Below are 22,626 nucleotides of genomic sequence, written 5' to 3'. Positions count from 1 at the left end.
ATAGACATTATTTATGAAACTGGACCAATAAGTAGACATTATTTATGAAACGAAACCAAGAATTAGACATTATTTCCAAAACTAAACCAATAGGTGGAAACTATTTATGAAACTGAACTATACAATATTTATGAAACTGGATTAAGAACTAGACAATATTTAGGAAACATGACCAAGAACTAGGCACTATTTATGAAACCAGACCAATAAAGAGACATTATTTATGAAACTTTACCAATTACTATACATTATTTATGAAATTGGACCCAATAACTATGCACTATGTATGAAACATGACCAAGAACTAAGCATTATTTATGAAAGTGGACCAAGAACTAGGCAATGTTTATGAAATTGAACCAATAAATAGTGTAGTAATGTTCAGTTTTATAAATAGTGTTTAGTTTCATAAATTGTGTCTGTGATGGAAGTACAGGGCTCGCGTGATAAACCCCGACCGAAGTCGAGACGTGCTAGCCGTCACGTAAGGGTGACATAGGCAAGTGCGCAACATAAGTGATAATTATGTGAAAACATAGGTAATAATAATAAAAAATTAAAAAAAAAAAACAAAATTCAAACTTAATTAGACTAGAAATAAGTGTGTAAAAGTGAACATAACCAAACACAAGTATTCAAAGCATAGGTATCAACAGTGCAGTTACACAAACAAAGTACTAATTATATAAACGGGGAGAAGATCCCTATAGTTGTTTAGTAGATCATCAGAACTATCGAGAACTCCTCATGAGCCACTAAGATGTACAACTACCTAGGACCTGGAAGGGTGCAAAACAGAAGGGTGAGTGGGTAAAAACAAAACGTTTGAAAACACATTTATCTTTTCTGAACATAATAACCCCTCACTGTAAAACTCCTATAATCTCCAGAAAATAATACTACGTATATAAATACGAATACCAATGCACAAGGCCAGTAAAAACTAAAGTACAGCATGTCATAACGTTTCCGCACTAAAAGATGTAAGCCAGGTGAAATCAACATAAAATAATATGCCAGTCGAAGTCACCTAATGTGACATGTACGACTGGACCTATAGCTCATCAATATATGCTAGCACACGAGTCGGACCCACCTATTGTGGTTTGTACGACAGGGCTGGGTGTAATATGTACGCTCAAGTGCTACGATCATGTGAAGGCTGTGAGAATAATTGCGGGTCACCTATGAGTCGGAACCACCTATTATGGTTGTACGACAGGGCTGGCATCAAACTTGGATCCAAGGTCAGCATGCGGTACGAGAGGTGAACATCACATGAAGGACTGTGTCTTGGCCTCGGGCAGGAACACTAACACCAATGTGCAGCAATGATGAGCTCTAAATGCATTTATGCATAACAATGTGCAATGCAACCAATACCATCACAATAGACTCACCTGAAGCTTACCTGGGCTTCGTAGCATCAAACAATACACACACACACACACACACACACACACACACAAAAATATATAGAAAGCAAATGCATGTTCCTACTACTTAATAGTGAGTGGGCATTTGCTTTCTATATATGTGTGTGTGTGTGTGTGTGTGTGTGTGTGTGTGTGTGTGTGTATCGTGGTTTCCAGAACATTTTTAAAATGATTTATGCTTTAAATTCCATGTCGAAAATGAGTTACATTTTAAGTATTGCATTATTATAAATCGTGAATTATATCGCTTGATGCTGCGAATGTCCAGGTAAGCTTCAAGTGAGTATATGCATAGATGCATTATTTTAAGCATTGCACATTGTTATGCATAGATACATTTAGAGCTCATCATTGTTGCACCCCGGTGTTAGTGCTCCCGCCCGAGGCCAGGGCACAGTCTTTCACGTGATGTTCACCTCTCGTACCACACGCTAACCTTGGATCCAAGTTTGGTGCCAGCCCTGTCGTACAGACCACAATAGGTGGTTCCGACTTGTAGATGACCCGCGAATATTCACACAGCCTATATGTGATCGTAGCACTTGAGCGTACATATTACACCCAGCCCTGTCGTATAGACCACAATAGGTGGTTCCAACTCGTGTGCTAGCATATATTGATGAGCTATAGGTCCAGTCGTACATGTCACATTAGGTGACTTCGACTGGCATATTATTTTATGTTGATTTCACCTAGCTTACATCTTTTCGTGCGGAAACGTTATGACATGACATACTTCAGTTTTTACTAGCCTTGTACATTGGTATTCCTATGTATACACGTAGTATTATTTTCTGGAGGCTATACGGATTTTACAATGAGGGGTTATTATGTTCAAAAAAGATAAATGTGTTTTCAAATGTTTTGTTTTTACCCATTCACCCTTTTGTTTTGCCCCCTCTAGGTCCTAGGTAGCTGTAGATCTTGGTGGCTCACAAGGACTTCTTGGCGGTTTTGACGATCTACTAAATAACTGTAGGGAACTTCTCCCTGTTTGTATAATTAGTACTTCGTTTGTCTGACTGCACTGTTGATACCTATGCTCTGAATACTTGTGTTTGGTTATGTTCACTTTTACACACTTATTTCTAGTCTAATTAAGTTTGAGTTTCATTTTTTTTTTATTATTACCCATGTTTTCGCATAATTATCACTTCTGTTGCACACTTGGCTACGTCATCCTCACATGACTGCCAGCACATCTCGACTCCGGTTGGGGTGTGTCACCGCGAGTCATTTATTTTTTATTTATTTTTATATATATTAAAATTGTGTCATTTTCATTAAAATTTAAGTTCTTTTGTCCTTTTATTAAAATTTAAGGGATTTTCATTAATATATAGTTATTTTTCATTAAATAAAGTTATATAGTTTTTAGTTAAAATAAATTTGGTCCAAACCCTTTTTATGAAAGTTCCCTTTATATCCTATCTTCACACATAATCATAAAAGAAAAAAGCTTTCCCATACAAACTTAAAACTACTTGTCTAGTCTCACTATAGGAGGTAAGATAATACCCTCATGTACAATCAGTGATTGAGCCATGACTTAAGCCTAGAAGGGTCCAAAATTCTCAATTTGATACGCTTTCCTAATTTTACTCTGCCACGTGGTAAGCAACCTACCACCGTTGTTTGGGTCTGGTATGGTGTCATCCACATCATTCTCTTCCATAAACCTAAATTCATGCCTCTTTAACTTTCTTCCTCTCTCCCTCCTCCTCAAAGCTCACAAGTAATGAATAGCCTAAAGTCCATAGGAGCCATCAACCTCAAATCAAACCCAATGAAAGAAAGTAAAATAAAAACGTCAGATTGGTGCCTTGAGTCTACAGAAAAATCTTGAAAATCATATGTATTTCACTAAACTGTTATGTGTGGAAAAATGTCAGGATAGGTCTAGGACCATCCTTGTCCCTTCATGGCTCCATCTCTCCAATTAATGTTGTATTAATTGTAGCTACTTAGTAATATAGTTTAGTGTTATTTCTCTTCACTTGTAAGTGAAAGGTCTTTAGGTTCAAATTTTGTAGATGACGAGTTATTAACAAATTTATTCTCCCCTCTCCCCACTCTTTAGTGGAAGCATATTGCAAATTTATTCTCCCCTCTCCCCACTCTTTAGTGTAAACATATTGTTGTATAAAAAAAAAAAATTAATTGTATGCAAGGGTTTCTTTGGTGTGAGCACACAAATTTAGCATTTAATGGCTTATGAAATAATTACACGTGTACTAAGTGTTACTCTCAAATAAGCGGCACTAGGTAGCACTGTAAGGGTGGTTTTGGTATATTACCAGTACCAAAATCTCTATACCAATTATCATACCAAATATTTGGTACGGCAAAATCTATTACCATTACCGTACCAAACTTTTGGTGTACCTAATAACAGTATACCAAATAGTTTGGTTGATATGGTATGCCAATGGTAATTGCCACTTTGTTTTACGCACTTAGTTTGCCCAAAATCTAATATTTTTTAATTAATGTAGAAGTGTAAAAAATATAGAAAAAATATATAAACGCTCGTAATGACAAATTTGACAACTTTCGTGAAGAGCTTAACTTTGAAATTCACCATTATAATCATATAAATCATAGATCAAAATTTAACCGTTGATTGTTGTTTACATTTACGCTTCATTTTTTCTCATCAAATTTTGTTTTTTTTTCTTCAGATTTTCTTTTTTGAAAACATGATCTATTAGAGGATGCAAGAAGATGAACGGTTTGGATCATTGATATTATGTTCAAAGTTTAACGGTTAGTGAAAATATTGTTTGATGTTTATAAAGTTTCTACAAATTATATGACATCAACTCATATTTCAGTTTTTATTACATTTTTTACACTTCTACAATAATTATTATTAATTTTTCCCTCAAATAATTATATGAATAAAAACATAATATAATATTAATAATATTGGTAGGTATGGTATACCATCGGTATTGGTTTTGGATACCAGCACCATACTGAAACAGTATGGTACGATACAAATACCGTATCATTACTAATTGGTACAAATTTTTGGTAATAATTTGGTATGGTATGGTTGGTATGACGATTGGTATGGTAATTTGGTAAAAATTTCCACCCCTAGGTCACAGTGGGAATTTTTTATTTTATTTTATTTTTTAAGAAAGAAGAAGATTAAATTAAAGAGAAACCTCAGTGACACCCAAGGCCTTGATAATCATACAAGATAGCATTTTTTGCTTGGGGAGGAACACACGCATCCCAAATATATAAATTAATACAACTATGTCTAAGGGAAGTAATAGCATCTGCTGTTAAGTTTCTCTGTAGACATGATTCTATTCTACTAGCTCGAATGATGAGGCAAGCCATTTAATGTCCTCAGCAATGGACCTAATTATTTCATTAGCAGTGGGAATTTTTCCAACACTTTTTACCCTTTTATTTGAAGTCTTTTTAGAAGAAAAGTGAAACAAATAAAACCAAGATAACTGTAAGTGAGAAGCCTATATCATCATGAAGAATAAAAAAAGAGAACCGTTATTAGCATTCTAAAAATTTTAATTTGCACTCCTCATAATTGTATTTTTATTTCTAAATATAGAAATTTTAAAGTACAAAATGAGAATTTTAGACTGAGAATAATACTTCCAAAATAATTGTACATAATACCAAAAGAGAAAATTATGCATACTGTCGCCGTGCTTGAACAAGCAAATGCTAATGCTGCTGCATCAGAAAATAAACCCGAACCCAAATCTGAAAGCCAGGATCTAATTAAAGACGAGGATTTCAACCTCTGAAGTGTTAGTCCGATGAGCAAAAGGAAGTGGAAGAGGTGGTCTACGAGCCAATGAATATTATTTGGTATTCATTAAGAAAATAGTGAAGCCCTTCAAAGCAAGGCATAGAGAAGAATCAAGAATGAGCCAGTACCTCACTTACGACACAGTCCCTAATTAGAAGTCGATTTACTTGTGATGCAAACTTTAACATTAACTAACAACTAACTAAGTAACTAACTCTTTCGGTTGGCAGAACCAACAGTAACACGCCTATTACAAATACAACAGTGGCACTTAGAAAACATTTAACTAGTTTAATTGACTGTTTGATACTAATGATACCGTTACTTCGAACAGATGGAGGGATATAGGATGAGCTTATCGAAATGGTCCCCAAAGCATGGACTTTCTTGATAAAATGACCATTAAATGACATCCTTTCTTTAACGTTCTTTCTATGGGGTTCAAAGATATAATCACACGACATAGCATCGAGTGGCTTGTGATTCAACATTTGCATTCCAAATTAGCTACAGCCTCGCGGCCACAAGTTCGTTTCGCCCTAAGTTACTAATAAATTTAGGTATGTATCGAACAAACAGACGTCATGTTATCATTCAATTACAATTGAAGTTGGTTAGCAGAACATGGTGTGTTAACAATATTATACATTTGAAAGACTAGCTCTTGGGATTTCAGACCGTTTTACTCTCTTTCAAATAGTAGACATTTCAACCATTTTTTCTCGTGCCAGTGCCACCAAAAATTCTTGGATTTCTTGCCTAAAAACAGACAGCTACATCAAAAGCACGTTTTTATGTAGTTTGACAATTAGTTCCCTCGATAGAGAAATAGGTTTGACAACTCAGCAAAAAATAAAAAAAAAAGGCAAAAAAATCTTTAAACCCAAATAAAAAATAAAGAAACAAGTTTGACAATTGAAAACTCGCTTTTGGTTGTCCAGAATGACGATTCTTTTTTTTTTTTTTTTTCATTTTAAAAAACATGAATATCACGATTTAATTCCAATAAAAAGGTCCACCGCCTACCCGTCTCACTTTTGAGCTGTTTGACAAACCATACTTCTAGAAAACAAACACTAATCAATTCAATTTTCCTACCAACATCTATCTACTATTATTAACAAAATAAACAAAGTAATTGAATAAGATAAAAAAATATCTGTACACACGTGACAAAATGTCTCTTCTTAATGAGAAAAGACAGATTACATATAACGAGCTTTTACATAAAACAACTAAGTTTCTCAGAAGAAAATAAAACAAACATAAAGAAAGCCTAGGAAGAAAGAAATTCTAGAAAAAAGAACGGAGGTAATTTTTACACTTTTTTTAATCTTCTTATATATATTTTTTTTAATTGTAATATCAAATGAATAAATCAACCACCAAAAACGAATATTATTTTTAATTATCAAGAAAGGAATGTACGCCTTCATCATTTTCCGAAGCAAAATGGCAACTAGGTTAGCAACATGGATTATAAGTCAAAAAGCAACAAGTTTTGGTGGCCCAAAAAGCACAAGTTTTGGTGGCCCAAAAGCCTCAACCGATAATTAATTGTGATAGAGATACTCGGTGGCTAATCTTTTAGAGTAATATTATTCATACTATATTTTTATATCACCTTAGGTAGCATCTGATATGGACAGCCACATCATTTGAAAAATTTGCAAAACTCAAGGAAATGAAGGAGAAAGACTCCTCGTATACCACAATCATCATTTAATTAATTAGTTTTTCTTAATTATTAGTTTATTAAATAATAAACTAAATTTAAAAATCTGATTAATTCAAATGATGTGGTTGTTCATATCAAATACCACCTCAGATGGTATGAAATGTTGTATAAAAACATGAATAGCATTACTCAATCTTTTAAAAGATTCCATCCATATTGGTGGTCAACAAAAGGGGCTTAACTTGTTGATGATAAATTAATTAACACTAAGCCAGAAAGATAACCCATAAAACAACCTAATAAACCACCGAGTGCAAATTATCCAAAGGGAAACCTCTTCCCTGAAGCCTTTCAGCTCAAGACAAACAACAACAACAAAATCCTATTCCACTAAGTAGAGTTTGCTTTCGTGTAAGATTTATTATGATAAGAATTTGACGTAAGAACGAAATATCTGCTATCGACCACCTAACGTCCTCTCTTGCCCCTCCTCTTTTATCTGGACTTAAAATCGACAGTGTAAGATAAATTTATCTAGACAGAATTCAATTTTAGCTCAAGGCAAGAAGAAAAATCTTACAAATTAAGTTCATCTAATCGTATCTTAAATTTAACGGCAATAGCTAGTCATAGATCAAAGCAACAATACCAATGCTCTATTTTTGTCGGACAAAAAAATTGATAATTCAACACCACCTGAAGATGTTAATCAATCAGTCAATCATTCCTTCCTTTTCTTTTCTTTTTTTTTTTAATGAAAAGGTTAATCAATCATTCCTAATTATCATACATTGAACTCGTAAAATCTACAATATCTACATCACTAAAAAAAAAATAATAATAATAATAATTATTAAAAAAAAAATTAACACCAAATTTACGAAGTTTGGTTTAGTAGAGAATGAAACCGCGGATCTCTGAAAACGCTGGCAATGGATCCGCTCCCGCCATCAACCACCTTCAGCAGCGCAACTGCCTTGCTCTTCGCTTTTGCGCTGCCACTCTCCGCCACATCAGCAATCCCATCCACCACTCCCAGCCCCTCCTCCCTCACCTCCCTCAGCGCCCTCTCTCCGCCGCACCTGGACAGATTAAGCAGCGCACCCACCGCGTTCTCCTTGCTCCTCAAGCTGGACCCGGTCGAGAGATCCAGCAAATCGGCCAAAACCCTGACCCCGGAAACCCTCTGAAACGCTTCCTCGCTCTCCTCGCACCCGGCCACCTGAGCGATCACAGCCGTGGCGTCCTCCACGATCCCCACGCGCCCGTCCTTCACCACCAAAGTAAAAAGCGCGGGAACGGCCCCGAGCTCCACCAGCGCGCCGCGGTTGAGCGCGTAGAGAGCGATCCCGAACAGCGCCTTCAGCGCGTCCTTCACCGACCGCGCGGGAGAATTGGGGCTCTTGACGATGTCGATCAGAGAGTAGACGATGTCGCGCTTGGAGCCGATCATGGGGCGGTAGTCGTCGACGACGAGGAGGCTGTGGAGGGTGGCGGCGGAGGACTGGACGGCGAAGGGGGAGGAGGAAGGGGATGCGTGGTGGCGGAGAACGTGGGAGAGAGCGTCGAGGAGGCCGCGGGTGGAGATGAGGGAGTGGCGGCAGGAGATGGAGACGTTTAGGAGGGCGGCGGCGGCGTCGTCTTGGAGGGAAGAGGAGGAGTCGAAGAGGGTTTCGGACAAGTAAGGTATGGCGCCGGATTCGGCGACGAGGGGGCGGCTGTCTGGGTCGAGCTTGGTGATGAGGCGAAGCTCTTTGAGAGCGTCGGCTCGGGTTTGGGAGGAGACGGAGCTGAGCTTGGAGACCAAGGACCGAACCGTACGGACCTTCACTTCCATTTTTGCGATGTCTGTGTGCGTCTGATTGTGTTTGGATCTGGAACTCTGGGATTTGGGTCGTGTTTGTTGGGATGATTGCAAGAGGAAAGGGATAAGATTTTGATAGCAGGAATGATATGGGTGCTGAGTGGTTAGTTGTGTTTGAAATGGAAGTGCGTGCGAGTTGACAAGTTACGAACTCGGAATTGGTCAACCTTTCGTGCGTTATGTGCACTTCTCTTTCCTCCCTCTCCCCGCCAAACTTGCATGTCAATTAACAAGAAATAGTGAAAATGCTGGATTGTTGAGCGGTTTGTTTGTGTTTTTAGAAAAAAATTGTTTTTTGAATTTCAGTTATGTGCTTCTTTAGGAAGTACTTTTAAGTATCTTTCTAGTATTTACATTTTTAAAAAGAATTGTTTCTAAAAATATTTTTATTAGAAAAATTTTTAGTCATTTTAAAAATACTTCTAAAAGAGCTATGGTTAGAGTTTTTTTTTCTTCCTAACTCACTGTATTTTGAATTTAAATTCTTTTCTTGTTCCTATTATAATATGTTAGTGTAAACTATCACTTATAATAAATAAATAAAAACTTTCGACAAAAAAAGTAAAAAGAGTAAATGTGTATGGATGTCGGGTTATTTCCAAGAGGATCCTCGGAATCCTCCAATCACATCCGTTCATCGTATATCGTGTGGTAAAAAATTATTGTAAATTTTTTTATTTAAAATTGAATATAAATAGTATCTGACAAAAAACTGAATGTACGATGAACAGATGTGATTAGAGGATCCGGCGAGGATCCTCACTCGGGTTATTTCCTCTTGGTGAACGGTAATGTTCATTTTTAATAAACCATATTTAAAAGTATTTATTGTACACCACATAGTACTATGGTCTAATATTATTTTTCTTCATTTGCAAGTGAAATATCTTAGATTTGATTTTCTCCAAAGACGTACTTAAACTATATTATTACTAACTCATTATGAGACTAAACTCACCTTCTTTTTTTTAGTATAGATAATCAATTAGTTAAAAAAAAAAAAAATTTACTGTACAACAAGCGGATGATGATGGTGGATGTATACTTATGTTTTGAAATATAAGTTTACAGAAAGTGGGGAATTTGCTTTATTATTTTGTTTTTCAAAAGGATGATGATTGATGACCTAACTGCACGTTATATATGATTCGTGTAATGAAGAAAATAATTTAATTCCACTGGGAATGGTTGGTTCTGACTCCACACTCAGCCTTTGTATGACCCCGTCCTTGACGCGAATGATCGGGCGGTTTGGAATAAAAGTTTACATAAAATCGGTTTACTGTTATTGTATTGGTTTGATTTAAAAAATATAACATATATTAGCGATTTGATTAAAAATATAATGAATATTAACAGTTAATTCATTCTATATAGTTGATTTTCAAATTTGAAAGCAAATTAATTTGAAAGCTGTTGGTTTGGGAGATAACTAGATATCAGCCCTCGAGCGAATTGATGGAAGAGGATCCTCTATTGAGCTCAGGATGAGGATTCTCCTGACCACGAAATCCAGACTGTTCAATTTTAATCATCTTCCTGAATTGATGACTATATATACAAGATATTATTATTTACAGATCTATTTTTATTTAGCATACACCTTTATTAATTTTTGGTGTTAATTTTTTTCAATTAATTCGATATAATGATTGAAAATTGTAAAAATTATGTAAGAAATATAAATGAATATGTAGATAACACTATCCTATATAAATCAACGTTGAGAATATGTAATTACTAAAAAAGATTAAGAGAGAGAAATTATATTTATTAGAAATAGTATTGTAAATTGATTTTATTGATGATGGCAACGCAACCAACTACTAAAAGTAGGGTGTGCAGGTTGGCGGCGCTTGAACGAATGGCATCAAACAGAAAAATAGTTTAAAAGATGAAAGGAGGGGGATGAGGATATTTTCAGAATTTTATTTTTTTTGGGATTTTAGAGATCTTTATATTTTAATTGTTTATTGTATATTGTAAAGTTAGTTTTTTTTAAGTGTATTTGTGTTTAATTTTAAATAAGAAAATTCAAATAATTTTTAATTACATGATATACAATGAATAATTATAATGTGAGAATCTTTAAGATGCCTGCAATTTGAATCAGAATAGAATCAAATTCGAAGGAGAGGAGGCTTGAAGTTGGTGTGGCAGTGGCACCAAGAGTCAATTAGTCTCATGGAAATGTAAGACTTTTGTCAATGGCAGTGACACGAGTCTTACGTCAGCCTTTGATAATATCTACTTTATCATATGATTTTATATTAATCAATATTGTAATGCCCAAAAAATATGAAGTGGGCCAACATAGTTAAAAGGATTAGACATAGACCAAAAGTTGGGGTGAGGGGGTTTCTGTCTCTTTGGAGAGAGCCTGCTTTCTCTTTGGGCCTAAAGAAAAAGGAGCTTCGTGGGTTGAATTATAATAGAGGGAATGAGAGTTCGGTTAAACCACATAATAGGCAGCTTAATTGGATATCGAATTCGTCATATATGAGATTTGAACTTAAAACCTCTCATTTCTAAGCGAAACCGAAAGGCTTGGCCCCCTGAGGAAATATTTGTGAGCACCTACATTGAGCTCTATGCAGTGGGGGATCCAGAATTTTAAACTCGGGAGGTCCCAATAATAAAGGTTAAAAAATTAATGGACAAAAATAACATTGAAAGTTAAATATAATACATTTCATTCAAAAATCATGTGCAAAACAACATTACAAGCTATAAAATCCTAATTCAAGCGTCCACGACGAAGTTTCATAGTCTGAAAATGTGTCATGATAGCTTCATTACCAATACATGAAAAAACATCTTTCTTACTGTAAACAACTAAACTGTCACTCAACCATTGATCTCCCATTTTGTTGCGAAGTGGACCCTTAATGATATTCATAGCAGAAAATGCCCTCTCCCCTGAAGCAATTGCAACCGGTAAAACCAAAGCCAACTGAACAAGCAAATATACATATGCAAATGTTCGATGCAACCCTTTCTCCACCATTTTCTTAGCAAGCTCATTAATTCCCCGCAATTGAGAAAAATCATTATCATAACGCACAAAATGAATGTAAATATCAAGTTGATCTTGAAGTGCCAATCTATCTTGATCCGTGAGAATTGAAACAAGTGGATGTATGATATTGGAGTAATGTAATTATAATATGGGATTGGGTGGGATTAGAAATTTAGGGTTTTGGGTGAATATAAGAAAGATGGGGGGATTAGGGGGAAAAGCAGTGAAACGGGGAAAGGAGAAGCAAAATGGACTCTCGGGACGGGAAAGATGGCCCATGTGGGGCTAGACTTTCAAAAAAATTATGGAATCATGTTGCAAACGGTAGACCAATTGCAAAGGTTTGTCTCATTGGTTTTAAAAAAAAAAAAAAAAATAAATAAATAAATAACAAATTGGCCAAAACACTGCGTTTTGGACCAATTTTTTTAAATGCCCTGTTTTCTTTCTTCTCCCCTGTTGTCTTTTTCTCTGTTGCAAGGTGCAACCTGCTGCTGCTGCAGCACAGACAGTCTGCACAGGCCTCGTGTTCGAGTATGAGGGGTCCTCCAAAAAATTTCTAGCAACATTTTAGGATTGCCGAGGGGTCCTGGGACCTCCCAGGTCCCTCTGTAGATCCGTCTCTGGCTCTATGTAAGGGAGAGAGGAAGACCTAGAGTGGTAAGTTTCATGCAACCCTAAACCCTAATATTTTCTCTACATAATTCCTCTCTATCTAAACAACAAAGGAATCAAAGTGGCTAGGCTTGTATTACACCGATACCCTTTGATCCTTGCTTATTTCCATGTTTATAAACCCTAGACATATAAGGTGCAAAATCCCGTCCTTGGATTTCAGTATTGAAAATTACGTATTTCATATTCTTAGTTTCGACGCTTTTATAATTACAGCATATAGTTTTTCTTTTCTTTCCGATAAGTAAAAGGACGAAAACGCCCTTAATGAACTAAACGAACTTTTCGAGGAGGTATTAAATTCCTATATGTTTTGTCACTTTTATTTATATATTTGGATAAAGCTCAACCTTATGAGTGCGTAGGTGAAAATCGTTTGTGAAACGGAGTTTTAACGAATGAGAAATTAGCGGTTAAATGCAGGGGTAAAATATTAATTAACCACTAATCTGGAAGGCTCCAAATTTGCTAGAGCAGCAATCTGGGTGTGATGTGTATGACTGAGATGGGAAGAAGAGAAGAGAAAGATAGAACCCGAAGTCCATGGCAAAGCACGTCCCTAAGCTCTTCTTCATTATTTGCGGAGATGGTGAATGGTAGTATGATGTGGGTGATATGGGTTATGCGGGGGTGGATGGATGGATATATTAGAGAGAGCTTAGGGACCTTATTTATACTAGAAAACCCTCAAAAGTCTGGGAGAAACTCTCCTAAAATAAAACAAACTCCTAAACAGTTAATGACACAAACTAGGGAAGAATCCTTCTTAGCTTGGGAAACCCATCATCTGCAGGGCCCGCCCTGTCCCAGGGCTAGCAAGGCGACTGTCCGGGGCCTCAAAAACTTGAGAGGCACCAAAAATTGATAGGGATGTATTTCCATAAGCCTATAAATTTTGAAACCTTGGTTTAATCAACAACTTTAGGCAGCTGCGGTGGTGTTACGCGTCTTGCTCAATAAGACAGTGTCGTGTTCGCAACCTGATGTGTTCATTTTTTTTTTCCAATTTTTTACGATATTCTGTTTGGGATCAATGCAAGGCACCTTATCCTTTCCCTTTCATGCCTTTCCCCTCACCATTTAACATCGGGATGTAATTTGCACAACAAACTAAACAGCTAACTTAACGGTAAGAATTCATTAAAATACAAATAATTAATAAAACAATAAATTAGAAATATGGTGCCCACCTATTAATGTTCTTCCTCAACCCTTTTGTCGTCTCTTTTATCTTCCATGAGCAAAAGCCATGCCTCTCAAATTCTCTTATTTTATTTATAAAGAAATATAATTCTCAAAAAAATAATTTTACAGTAACAATCACATATGGTTGTAGGCCAGAGAAAATTGCAAAGGTATAGGGAGGAAGAGGTAGATTTGGAGAAGGATTTTGATAACAAATTTATCTAGCTAACGAATTTCAGAGAAAATTACGAAAAAACTGGCCCTGGTCATCTGTCTTGCACGCCAGTTTTGGGGTCGATTTATCTTCTGGAAAATTCTGTAAAAATATGGAAATGTAGCTTTATCTCTTATCTTTCCAAGCATATATTGCACGTCACTAGGAAAAATTGGGAAAGCCTTCAAATCTTCATTCTCCTACAACTGTGCAATTCTGACAGGAAAACAACTTCTGTGGGATTCATTTGTGAAACTGGAATGAATGGCTCCATGGAAAATTATGAAATTTGGACACAACGATCTTCAACCTCTTAACTTCCTTTACCAATTAGCCTTGCATCAAAACTCCTCCGGAAAGTCGAATTATCACCAAAAACGTCCTAAGTGCACAGAATGGCTGAAACTGAGAAAAGGAAAGTAATAAGGCTCTTTTATAATCAATTCCTTAACAAAACTTAGGGATAATTAATATGAAAATATGATAAATAATGTACCTATCAGTATCCTTTGTGGATATGACTTGATTTTATAAATGTGATTTTTATTAAAATGTTATTTTTAATAATTAGCCATCGATCTATTATAAAATGTGATTTGACTTGTGCATAGGGAATATTTGTGAAATTCATGTTGGATTGTTTGTTAAATGTGAAGGCTAGTAGTGGACCATTAACCCATTGTCATGGGGATTCGTTGCTTCGATATCATTTCATTTCTTGCTTCGTTGGTCCATTCTAAATTTAGTACTTGTGCTTGTTTCATTTCGTTGAGCTTTCATGAATTTAGTAACTTGATTCATGTCTTGTTTCTTCAAGCCGTTGTTATGTTTCTTGGACTTCCGGTCAGTTCTGTTGAATGGTCAGGTGCTGGGTTCTGCTGGGGTTCCATTGAATGGTTTGGTTCCCTGCTCTGTCTGGATTCCGTTGAGTGGTCCAGAATCGTATAATGCTTTGGATTTCGTTGAGTGATCCGATATCCATTGTTCTCCATGATTTCGTTGAGTGGTCCGAAATTGTATCCACTTGGATTCCATTGAGAGGTCCGGAATCCCTTCTACTCCACAATTTCATTGAGTGGTCCGGAATCCCGCTTAGTATTTTGGTTCCGTTGAGTGGTCCGTAACCCGATGTTGTTGGATTTCGTTGAGGTCCAAAATCACATCCTTGACTTTGTTGATTTGTTGGATTTGGTCTAAATTGAGAAAGTTTTAGAGATGTAGGCTTCGACCAAACTATGTCGCTCTAGCCCTGCATTTTGGTGTATTGTATGAGTTATTAATTGACATGATTGTGCATTGGTGTTGGAAAGCATATGTGTGTGTGAATGGCAAGATGACAACTCTTGTTTGGCTTATGGTTGATGTGTAGTGTGGTATTGTATGTTTTCTACTAGGAAGTGTTTTAGGAAAAGTTCAGAGTTTAACAAATGGTGAACTACGGATGACTTGATCTCGTCGAAGAGTACGTAGGTAGTCTAACAAAGAGGTTAGATGCAACCATAGAGTAAACGAAAAATTACTACGCAGTTCGAATCTTAAGTTGTGCTTTGTTCATATCCCGGAGATAAGGTATGTTAGATATACTGGTACTTGGTGATGTCATGTGTCGATCCTGGACGTATGTCGGAATCGGACCTTGACATAAGGAAGTTAGGTTAAAACCCTAAACCACCTGGTATCCTTATCCTAAAACTATACCACCTCATAAAAACCGTTGTTTGTTAACCGCTACTAGTTTTTGTCACTAAAAAAAATCATTAGCTCAATGGTCAAATAATGATTGTATTAAATACAAGCAAGTATTATAATCAGTCTCGACTTAATTGCCTAGCTCATTTGTGAATCCAACTCCATTTTATGCTTGACTCGACTCAAGTCATTTTAGAAACACATTTGAACTCAATTTTGGTTTAACTTAATGAAAAGAGAAAATTGGTTGACCAAATACAAGTAATTTAAAGAATGGAAAACTAATGAATACAAATAAGTAAGTTAGAATTTGTTAAACCAGTATAATATTTGGATTCAATTTTGTTGGCATCTTTATTTTAATTATAATATAAAAACGTGTAACTTTTATGACCCAAACTTTGCCGAAAGGAGTCGAGCTTGAAGCCTTGAACCAAATTGAAGACCGAGAGCAACTCACAAGTTTAAGGAGTCGAGCTTGAAGCCTTGAACCAAATTGAAGACCGAGAGCAACTGACAAGTTTTATGAGCCCAGTATTGAAAAGCTCAAACTCGTTTTTTATTTATTTATTTTTGTTTAAAAAAACATTATGGGATTAGATTGGAATTGCTTTTAAAATGACTAATAACGTTTTTAGAAAAAATATTTTAAGGTTTTAGAAGTACTTGAAATGTTTGCTGCAACAAGCACCAATTATGTGTTGGTTGCTGGAAATACTTTAAGTGTTTTTTCAAAATTCACTTACATTTTTATTGAGGATGATTTCAAAAACATTTTCATCAAAAACACTTTCGATCATTTTAAAAGAATTTTTAAATGAACCATAATATTTTGTTTAAGCTCAACTTGTATGTTTTCTGAGCCGAACACAAATCAAACTGGAATTGTGACATATGTAAATCCTCATATATGTAACATATAATAAGTCTTATGTTTTGCATGTGTGTAAAGCAATCAAATCTCACACAGTACTATATCTTCAAAGGATGACGGAAAATTTTATTGAATTAAAAACCTTGGAAATGGACAGGGTTCTTGCTGCAAGCATCTTGCAAAAATAACCCGTGACACTGTGCTGATACCTATCTAAACCAATCCAACCAGAGAAAAAGACACAAAGCTAGACCTTGAGATTGAGATCCCTTCCTCGTGACATTTGTCGGTGTAAACCTACAAGAACACTTAAATTTTGGACCTTTCCTATCAATATCCCACTTTTGTGTCCTTGACGTCCAACAATAACTTTGATACAAAGGCCAAAATAACCCCACAAAGAAGAAAAAACCCAAGCTAAAAATAGTACTACGTTTACAGTAGTTGGCCACAGATAGTCGTGGGAGTTTGGGGGAAGGGCAACAAAAGATTGACTAAGTGCAGGCCTCACGGGCCACACCAAGCCTTGAGTTTGGCACATCAATGAGCACTCTGTGGTTCTGTTGCTGCATATTGGCAATGACATTTAGCACCGAGTTCAAGTTGTCTGGTGAGGCTGCCATGGCTAGACATGTGATGCTACCAGCTGTGCTGTGGATTACAATGTTGTCCTGTGGCAGTGTCACGTTCATGCCCGAGAACATGAACGTTATCGTAGGCACGACAAAGGGGACTGAGTAGCATGTGTCGAACCCGCCTAGGGATGTCACCGGTATTTTTGGGCCCACTCGCCTTCGGAACTCGTTTCGGACGGCGAGGTAGGCCGGTTGCACTAATCGAGTGAACACGGTTCCTGATTAACGCAAAACACGAAAATGTTATTTGTAATGATTGTGAGACATATACTTACGAGCATCACCTGAGGTCAAAACTAATTGTGAAAATTTTACTATTCTTTGTTGTATTCTATACATCAAGAATTTTTTTGGTCATTAATCTTGATCATTAGATCTTAAATCAAGAATTTAGTGGCCTAAAAACCCTTATGTGTAGAATACCCTGAAGATAAATCCCAAACCTAGTTTAAGTCCAAGAGGGGTCCTCTAGTCAAATCATGGCATGTGGGCTAGTCACATGATCACAGACAATGTACATTTAAAGTCAGCTTTGTGACTAGACCCCTCAATCAGCAAGGATCCAAAATACCATTCATTACCAAAATTCTTTTAGTTAAGATAATAATTATTTTTTTAATTGAAAAAATAGTTGTTTGGCAATGTTACCTGAATCAAAGATGGTCCCTGAACCAGTGGTGGGATTGAATGCCAAAGCAGCAGGAGGGATATCAACAATTCTCCTGCCAACCCTAATTGCATTTAAGTTCACATAATAGAGTGATGATCTTCTAGGGTTCTTGAGCAGTGGGGTGTACTTGATCCTCTTGGGCTGCCCAACAGGGCCAAGTCTCAATGATCCAGAAAAGTTTGGGGACTTGAAGCTGGGGAGGCAGTATGAGAATGTGGATTGATAGAGGTTTTGGGTTTGGGATAGAAGTGACAATGGTCCCCGGCCAAGCCCCAGAAGACCCTGTGGCGGAACGGAGCTGCCAGTGGCCTTCTGGATGCAACCGAATGTGTAGCCGGGGACGGAGTCGGTGGCTAGGGTGAAGGTTTCTTGTGAGAGGTTAGCTGCTATGCTGGAGCTACCGTAAGTCATGTTGAAACCGCAGGAGCCGCCTAAGCAAGTGGGGTTGGGGACCTGAAGAGTAATCACATGCACAATGTTAGTGTATCATTTTGTCCCATTTTAGTAAAGCACGAATTATTAACCTATTAAAATAGAGAGTGCATAAAAGAGGATCTACTTTTAGAGATCTCATTCACTATTAAACCATGTTAGGGACTTTTTAGCATTTTTGAAATGGTTACGAGATATGCTTAGCTGGATAATCACACACGTATTCGATTTGTTTAAACGGTCACTTGCTTTTTAAACAAATTTACACGTAATCAATGATCTAGATTTACAATTTGTTAGACAACATAACAGGCAAAATTGGTTTAAATACAGTGAAAAGATGACAAAAGTTGGGAATTTCAATTTTTTTTTCCCTTTCTTTCTGAAGTTTATATGAAATTAATTATGAGTACCTGCTTGCACTGAGCAGCTTGGCAGCCAAGGTTCTTGTAGGTTGTGGATTTGGCAGAGTTAAACACACTGGAGGAGCAGCCAACGCAGCCATTGCATGGAACCCAAGCAGCATCGCTGCTAGTGTCAACAGCCATGAGCAAAGTCTGAGGTGGTGTGCCGATCTTAGCCTTCACAATGTAAGTGGGGCTCTGAATGATCTGCCGGCCAGAGGCGATCGGAACAACCGATTTTTTGGCGACGAGGCTGGACAGGAACTGAAGCCTGGCCTGGTCCTTGGCCTGCATTTGGAGGACACTCTCCTCCCATGACATTGGTTTGGAGGGTCTGAAGGGAGAGCATGGGCTGTAGACATGGAAGATTTGGAGGGTTGAGCCTTGCTCCTTGGTCTCACTACATTGAGGGTTGTTGAGGCCATGGGCTAAGGAGAGGAAGAGGAGGGATAGTGACAAGACATGAGAGAGGGTGGCCATGGCTGAGAGTATAAATGTCTGATGATTAAGTCTGTAGGGGAGTATGTGTTTATATATAGTTTGGCAGTCAAATTTATGTGGCCTTTTGTTTTTCCCCTTTTAAAAGGGAATTGTTATTGGTACTTCAAAATTATCAATTTACACTCCAAATTTTCTATATTTAGAAAGAAAAATACACTCATGAGGATTGTAGAATGAGATTTTTGGAGTGTCAATAACACTTCCCTTTTAAAATTGTATTTTATTTTAGCGTTAACTAAATTTTACACCCTTAGATTTGAATCTCGAAAATGGCACTCCAAAATGGTAAGTTCACAACCAATTTATTCTTTCAATTCTTTAGTGTAAATATACAATTTTAGCTTTAAAATAAAAAAGATGGTTTTAAAATAGGCTATGAGGTTTTAATTTTCTCGATTGCATTCTAAGGTTTTGAAGTTGTATGGTTTCTTTTGAATGTCCAATCCATTATGATTGATGAGTTTTGTTGTTAATATGGTACAAATGTGACTTACACATTAGACCACATAAAGGTCTCACACACATTACATCATCAATTAAATGAATGATTAAATAATTAATCCAACCAAATACATAAATTGATACAACTTCAATATCTTATGGTGTTAACAAAAAGAAATATAGTTAATCTTTTACGATATTTTATTGGTAAGGTATGTTGAGAGAGAGAGAGAGAGAGAGAGAGAGAGAGAGAGAGATGTAGGATGAGGGAAATGGGAGATCCGTCATGGTATGTCTAGTGGATGGCATACAATATATTGTAGACTTGTGTTAGTGGAGTGGTTTTGGTATAACAGACTGTACTCCATTTTGTTTTGTAGGCCGACAGCCTTATGCCTTTGGCGATGTCCAATCTTTTACTCTGCTGATTCGCTCTAATTTTATGACCACTTGCTTAACTAGAGATCTAGAGAATGGAGAGATTAAAAATTTATGAGTAATGACATGTCTTTATTACGCTTGAAAATATGTTAAGCTTCGAGCACCTGATGGAGAAATTTTTTATTTGTGCCCAGAATATGAATAGTACATTACGTGTTATTATAAGTGGAGAAAAGCTTCTTTTTTTTTTTTTTTTTTTCAATTGTTAATTTTTTAACTTAAGTATTTTACCAATTATACAGTGACATGTGATGCACCCAAGGCCAGCTGTGAGGATTGCCGAAGTAGGCGCTCGCCTTGGGCCCCCACATCGGAGGAGCCCCAAAATATATATTTACAAATCAAATTCAATAAAAATATCAAAAAATAAAATCATAGGCAATTGAAAAAGAATTGGTTGAAAAATTAGATTATGGAAATTTAATTAGGAAACATTTGGTCTAAAAATGCGAGAGATCTAATATTTAAGTAATGTTTGTGTGTGTGTATATATATATATTTATAATTATTTTTAATGATATTTGATATAGAAATAGACTTTTTATGTATTTAATGATTTTTTTTTATACATATCAATGTACAAAGGGTCAGGTGGTCATAGAACTTTAGGACCCCATTTCGAAAGCTTGCCTAGAGCCCTCAAATTCTCAAGACTAACTCTGAATATACCACCCCATGTTCCAATCATACTGAAAAATATCTCCATAACAATGCTTTGAGGTTCTTAAATGAGGTGACTCTTTATCTCAGTTCATAAATTTGAGGGATATATCATCTTACATATACAATTACACATATTCTATGTATGTCTGTTCACCTTCTATCAGTTGGCTCTATGGATATCCTATGGTTTCTTAAAGTTCATTGGATAAATTGTTTATGGCATATTTACGGTTGCGTTTTTCTTATACAGTTAGAGAAGGAAATTGCTTGGAGGATGTTTTTGCGAATTACGTGGTAAGATTTGGAACTTAATTTGCAGTGCGTCATATATATAGAAGAGATTGCATTTGGCTTTCCTCCTTTTTTTTATTTATTTTTATTTTTTATTTTTGTTGTCCGCCAACGTTAATCTTAATTAGATATAGTTTGAAGCTTGTTGCTTGGTTGCACTATTAATTATGAGCTTTTCCATATCAATAAAATTCCCTTATACTATCGCGATTGTGCTAGAAACAAAAAACACTTTGCAGAAATTCATAACTAGAGAGAGAAATAATTTTCACATTATGAGTAATAATGATATAATACATGCCAATTGAACTGTGTGGTTTGTTAAGTTGAGAACATTATTTGTGTGATTAGTAGTGTGTGGCTGATCCGATAAAATGTTGACAAAACATACTATAATTAATGATTGACAATCTTTAGATAGTAATATGCAGCAACAATTGAAAATGAATAATACTAAGAAGACTAAATTTTGAAAACTAAAGGGCATGGAAGTGATGATTTATTTATAACTTAAGCGTCGATACACATGTTCATTCTTATTGGTGATGCATAATTTAATTTGTAAATTTAGTCTCCCTAACATTACTCATTGGAAATGTATAGCTACTAGTATTACACGAAGCAATTTGATAATACATATGCATACTATAAAGTCAGGGGGAAGACGAAACTCGTGGAGCTGAGCCCCATGCATTGCAAGATGATAAACACGCAGACTTGTTAGAAGTTAATAATTTGAAATCAAAGAACATAAGCATCAAAATGTATTTGTTTATAAACGGTCCCCAATGTATTAGTGCCTAATTAAGTTAACAATAAAAAAGAGAATACACGCTTTGTGTTCACTTTCAAGTAACAGCACCGTTGATTGTCTTTTGATACTTTCGTTTTCAATAAATTGGGCCATACTGCTTGCATATATTTTACTTTTCTGGCATGCCAGCAATCTTGTTTTGGTTCGTAATGATCCCAGCCACGTAACATTTTGGTGCACGCCACAAAGAGACGCTCTCATTAAGTCTTTAGTGGGTTTCACTGTAACTCCCCATGTGGTATGGAGCCCGGAATTTTTATACCCATTTATAGTAAGCAATATAACAATAGATGGAGAAAGTTGGGATTTCATAATAAATTAATTGGTAATACGTGGAGTAACACAACTTATTTGAAAATTCATGCAAGGTTCATTCTTCTATTAATGCGAGATTCATTCTCAACACACCTCCACATATGTGGCGAATTTTAAAACTTAACATGTGGACAACACAAACAGGATGACGTGGAGCATGTGTGTTCATTGGGCTTCACACGTAGGACAACTTGCTCTAATACCATGAAAAAACTTAGGGTTCCACCATAAAACCAATTGGTAATATCAGGAGTAGCCCAACTTACTTATAAACTCATACAGTGGTCCTTCCTTATTAATGTGAAATTCATTCTTAACAATAAAAAGAACTCTACAAACCCTAAACACTGGATTACTGTTAGGTAGAGCCCACACTATGTTTACAGGTGGTATTTTCCACTTTATGAGTGCTAAAGCAATGTATCGTGATTAATTTGGTTGTAGCACGCAGAATTGAGAATAGAAATATAATATATAGTTTAAGTTCCCATGATAATTTGAGATAGAAGTGATATTTTCACTCTCGAGTACTAAAGCCAAATATTGTTATTTGGTTTTGGCACTTGAAAGTGAAAAATGTGACATGCAAGTTTGA

At 36.2% G+C, this 22,626-nt stretch overlaps 2 protein-coding genes across 2 annotated transcripts; both read right to left on the bottom strand.

The window, feature by feature from the left end:
* Window positions 1-7,601: 7,601 nt before the first annotated feature.
* On the bottom strand, window positions 7,602-8,775 carry LOC103961855 (protein spotted leaf 11). The gene has a single exon (XM_009374492.3). The coding sequence runs from the start codon at window positions 8,739-8,741 to the stop codon at window positions 7,782-7,784; it is 960 nt and encodes a 319-aa protein (XP_009372767.2). The 5' UTR covers window positions 8,742-8,775; the 3' UTR covers window positions 7,602-7,781.
* A 7,750-nt stretch (window positions 8,776-16,525) lies between these two features.
* Window positions 16,526-19,072, bottom strand: LOC125478330 (aspartyl protease AED3-like). Its single transcript, XM_048586473.1, has 3 exons — window positions 18,575-19,072; window positions 17,708-18,182; window positions 16,526-17,277 (listed from the first exon to the last, which is right to left on the bottom strand). The coding sequence occupies exons 1-3, from the start codon at window positions 19,043-19,045 to the stop codon at window positions 16,919-16,921; spliced, it is 1,305 nt and encodes a 434-aa protein (XP_048442430.1). The 5' UTR covers window positions 19,046-19,072; the 3' UTR covers window positions 16,526-16,918.
* Between the last annotated feature and the right edge of the window lie 3,554 nt (window positions 19,073-22,626).

This window comes from the organism of the source record quoted next, unplaced genomic scaffold (genome assembly GCF_019419815.1).
Source record: "Pyrus x bretschneideri cultivar Hongxiangsu unplaced genomic scaffold, Pyrus_bretschneideri_v1 Contig24, whole genome shotgun sequence".
In the NCBI taxonomy this organism is placed as follows: domain Eukaryota; kingdom Viridiplantae; phylum Streptophyta; class Magnoliopsida; order Rosales; family Rosaceae; genus Pyrus; species Pyrus x bretschneideri.
The sequence above is the reverse complement of the archived record's forward strand: the minus strand, read 5'-3'. Positions and strand labels throughout refer to the sequence as shown.

What these genes read in the sequence shown, in the direction of transcription:
- LOC103961855 (XM_009374492.3), bottom strand. Translation starts at nt 8,741, where the DNA reads ATGGAAGTGAAGGTCCGTACGGTTCGGTCCTTGGTCTCCAAGCTCAGC.
- LOC125478330 (XM_048586473.1), bottom strand. Translation starts at nt 19,045, where the DNA reads ATGGCCACCCTCTCTCATGTCTTGTCACTATCCCTCCTCTTCCTCTCC. An exon ending in AAGCTGCTCAGTGCAAGCAG is followed by an intron (nt 18,183 to 18,574) that starts GTACTCATAATT and finishes ATTACTCTTCAG; the next exon opens with GTCCCCAACCCCACTTGCTT. An exon ending in AGGGACCATCTTTGATTCAG is followed by an intron (nt 17,278 to 17,707) that starts GTAACATTGCCA and finishes TGCGTTAATCAG; the next exon opens with GAACCGTGTTCACTCGATTA.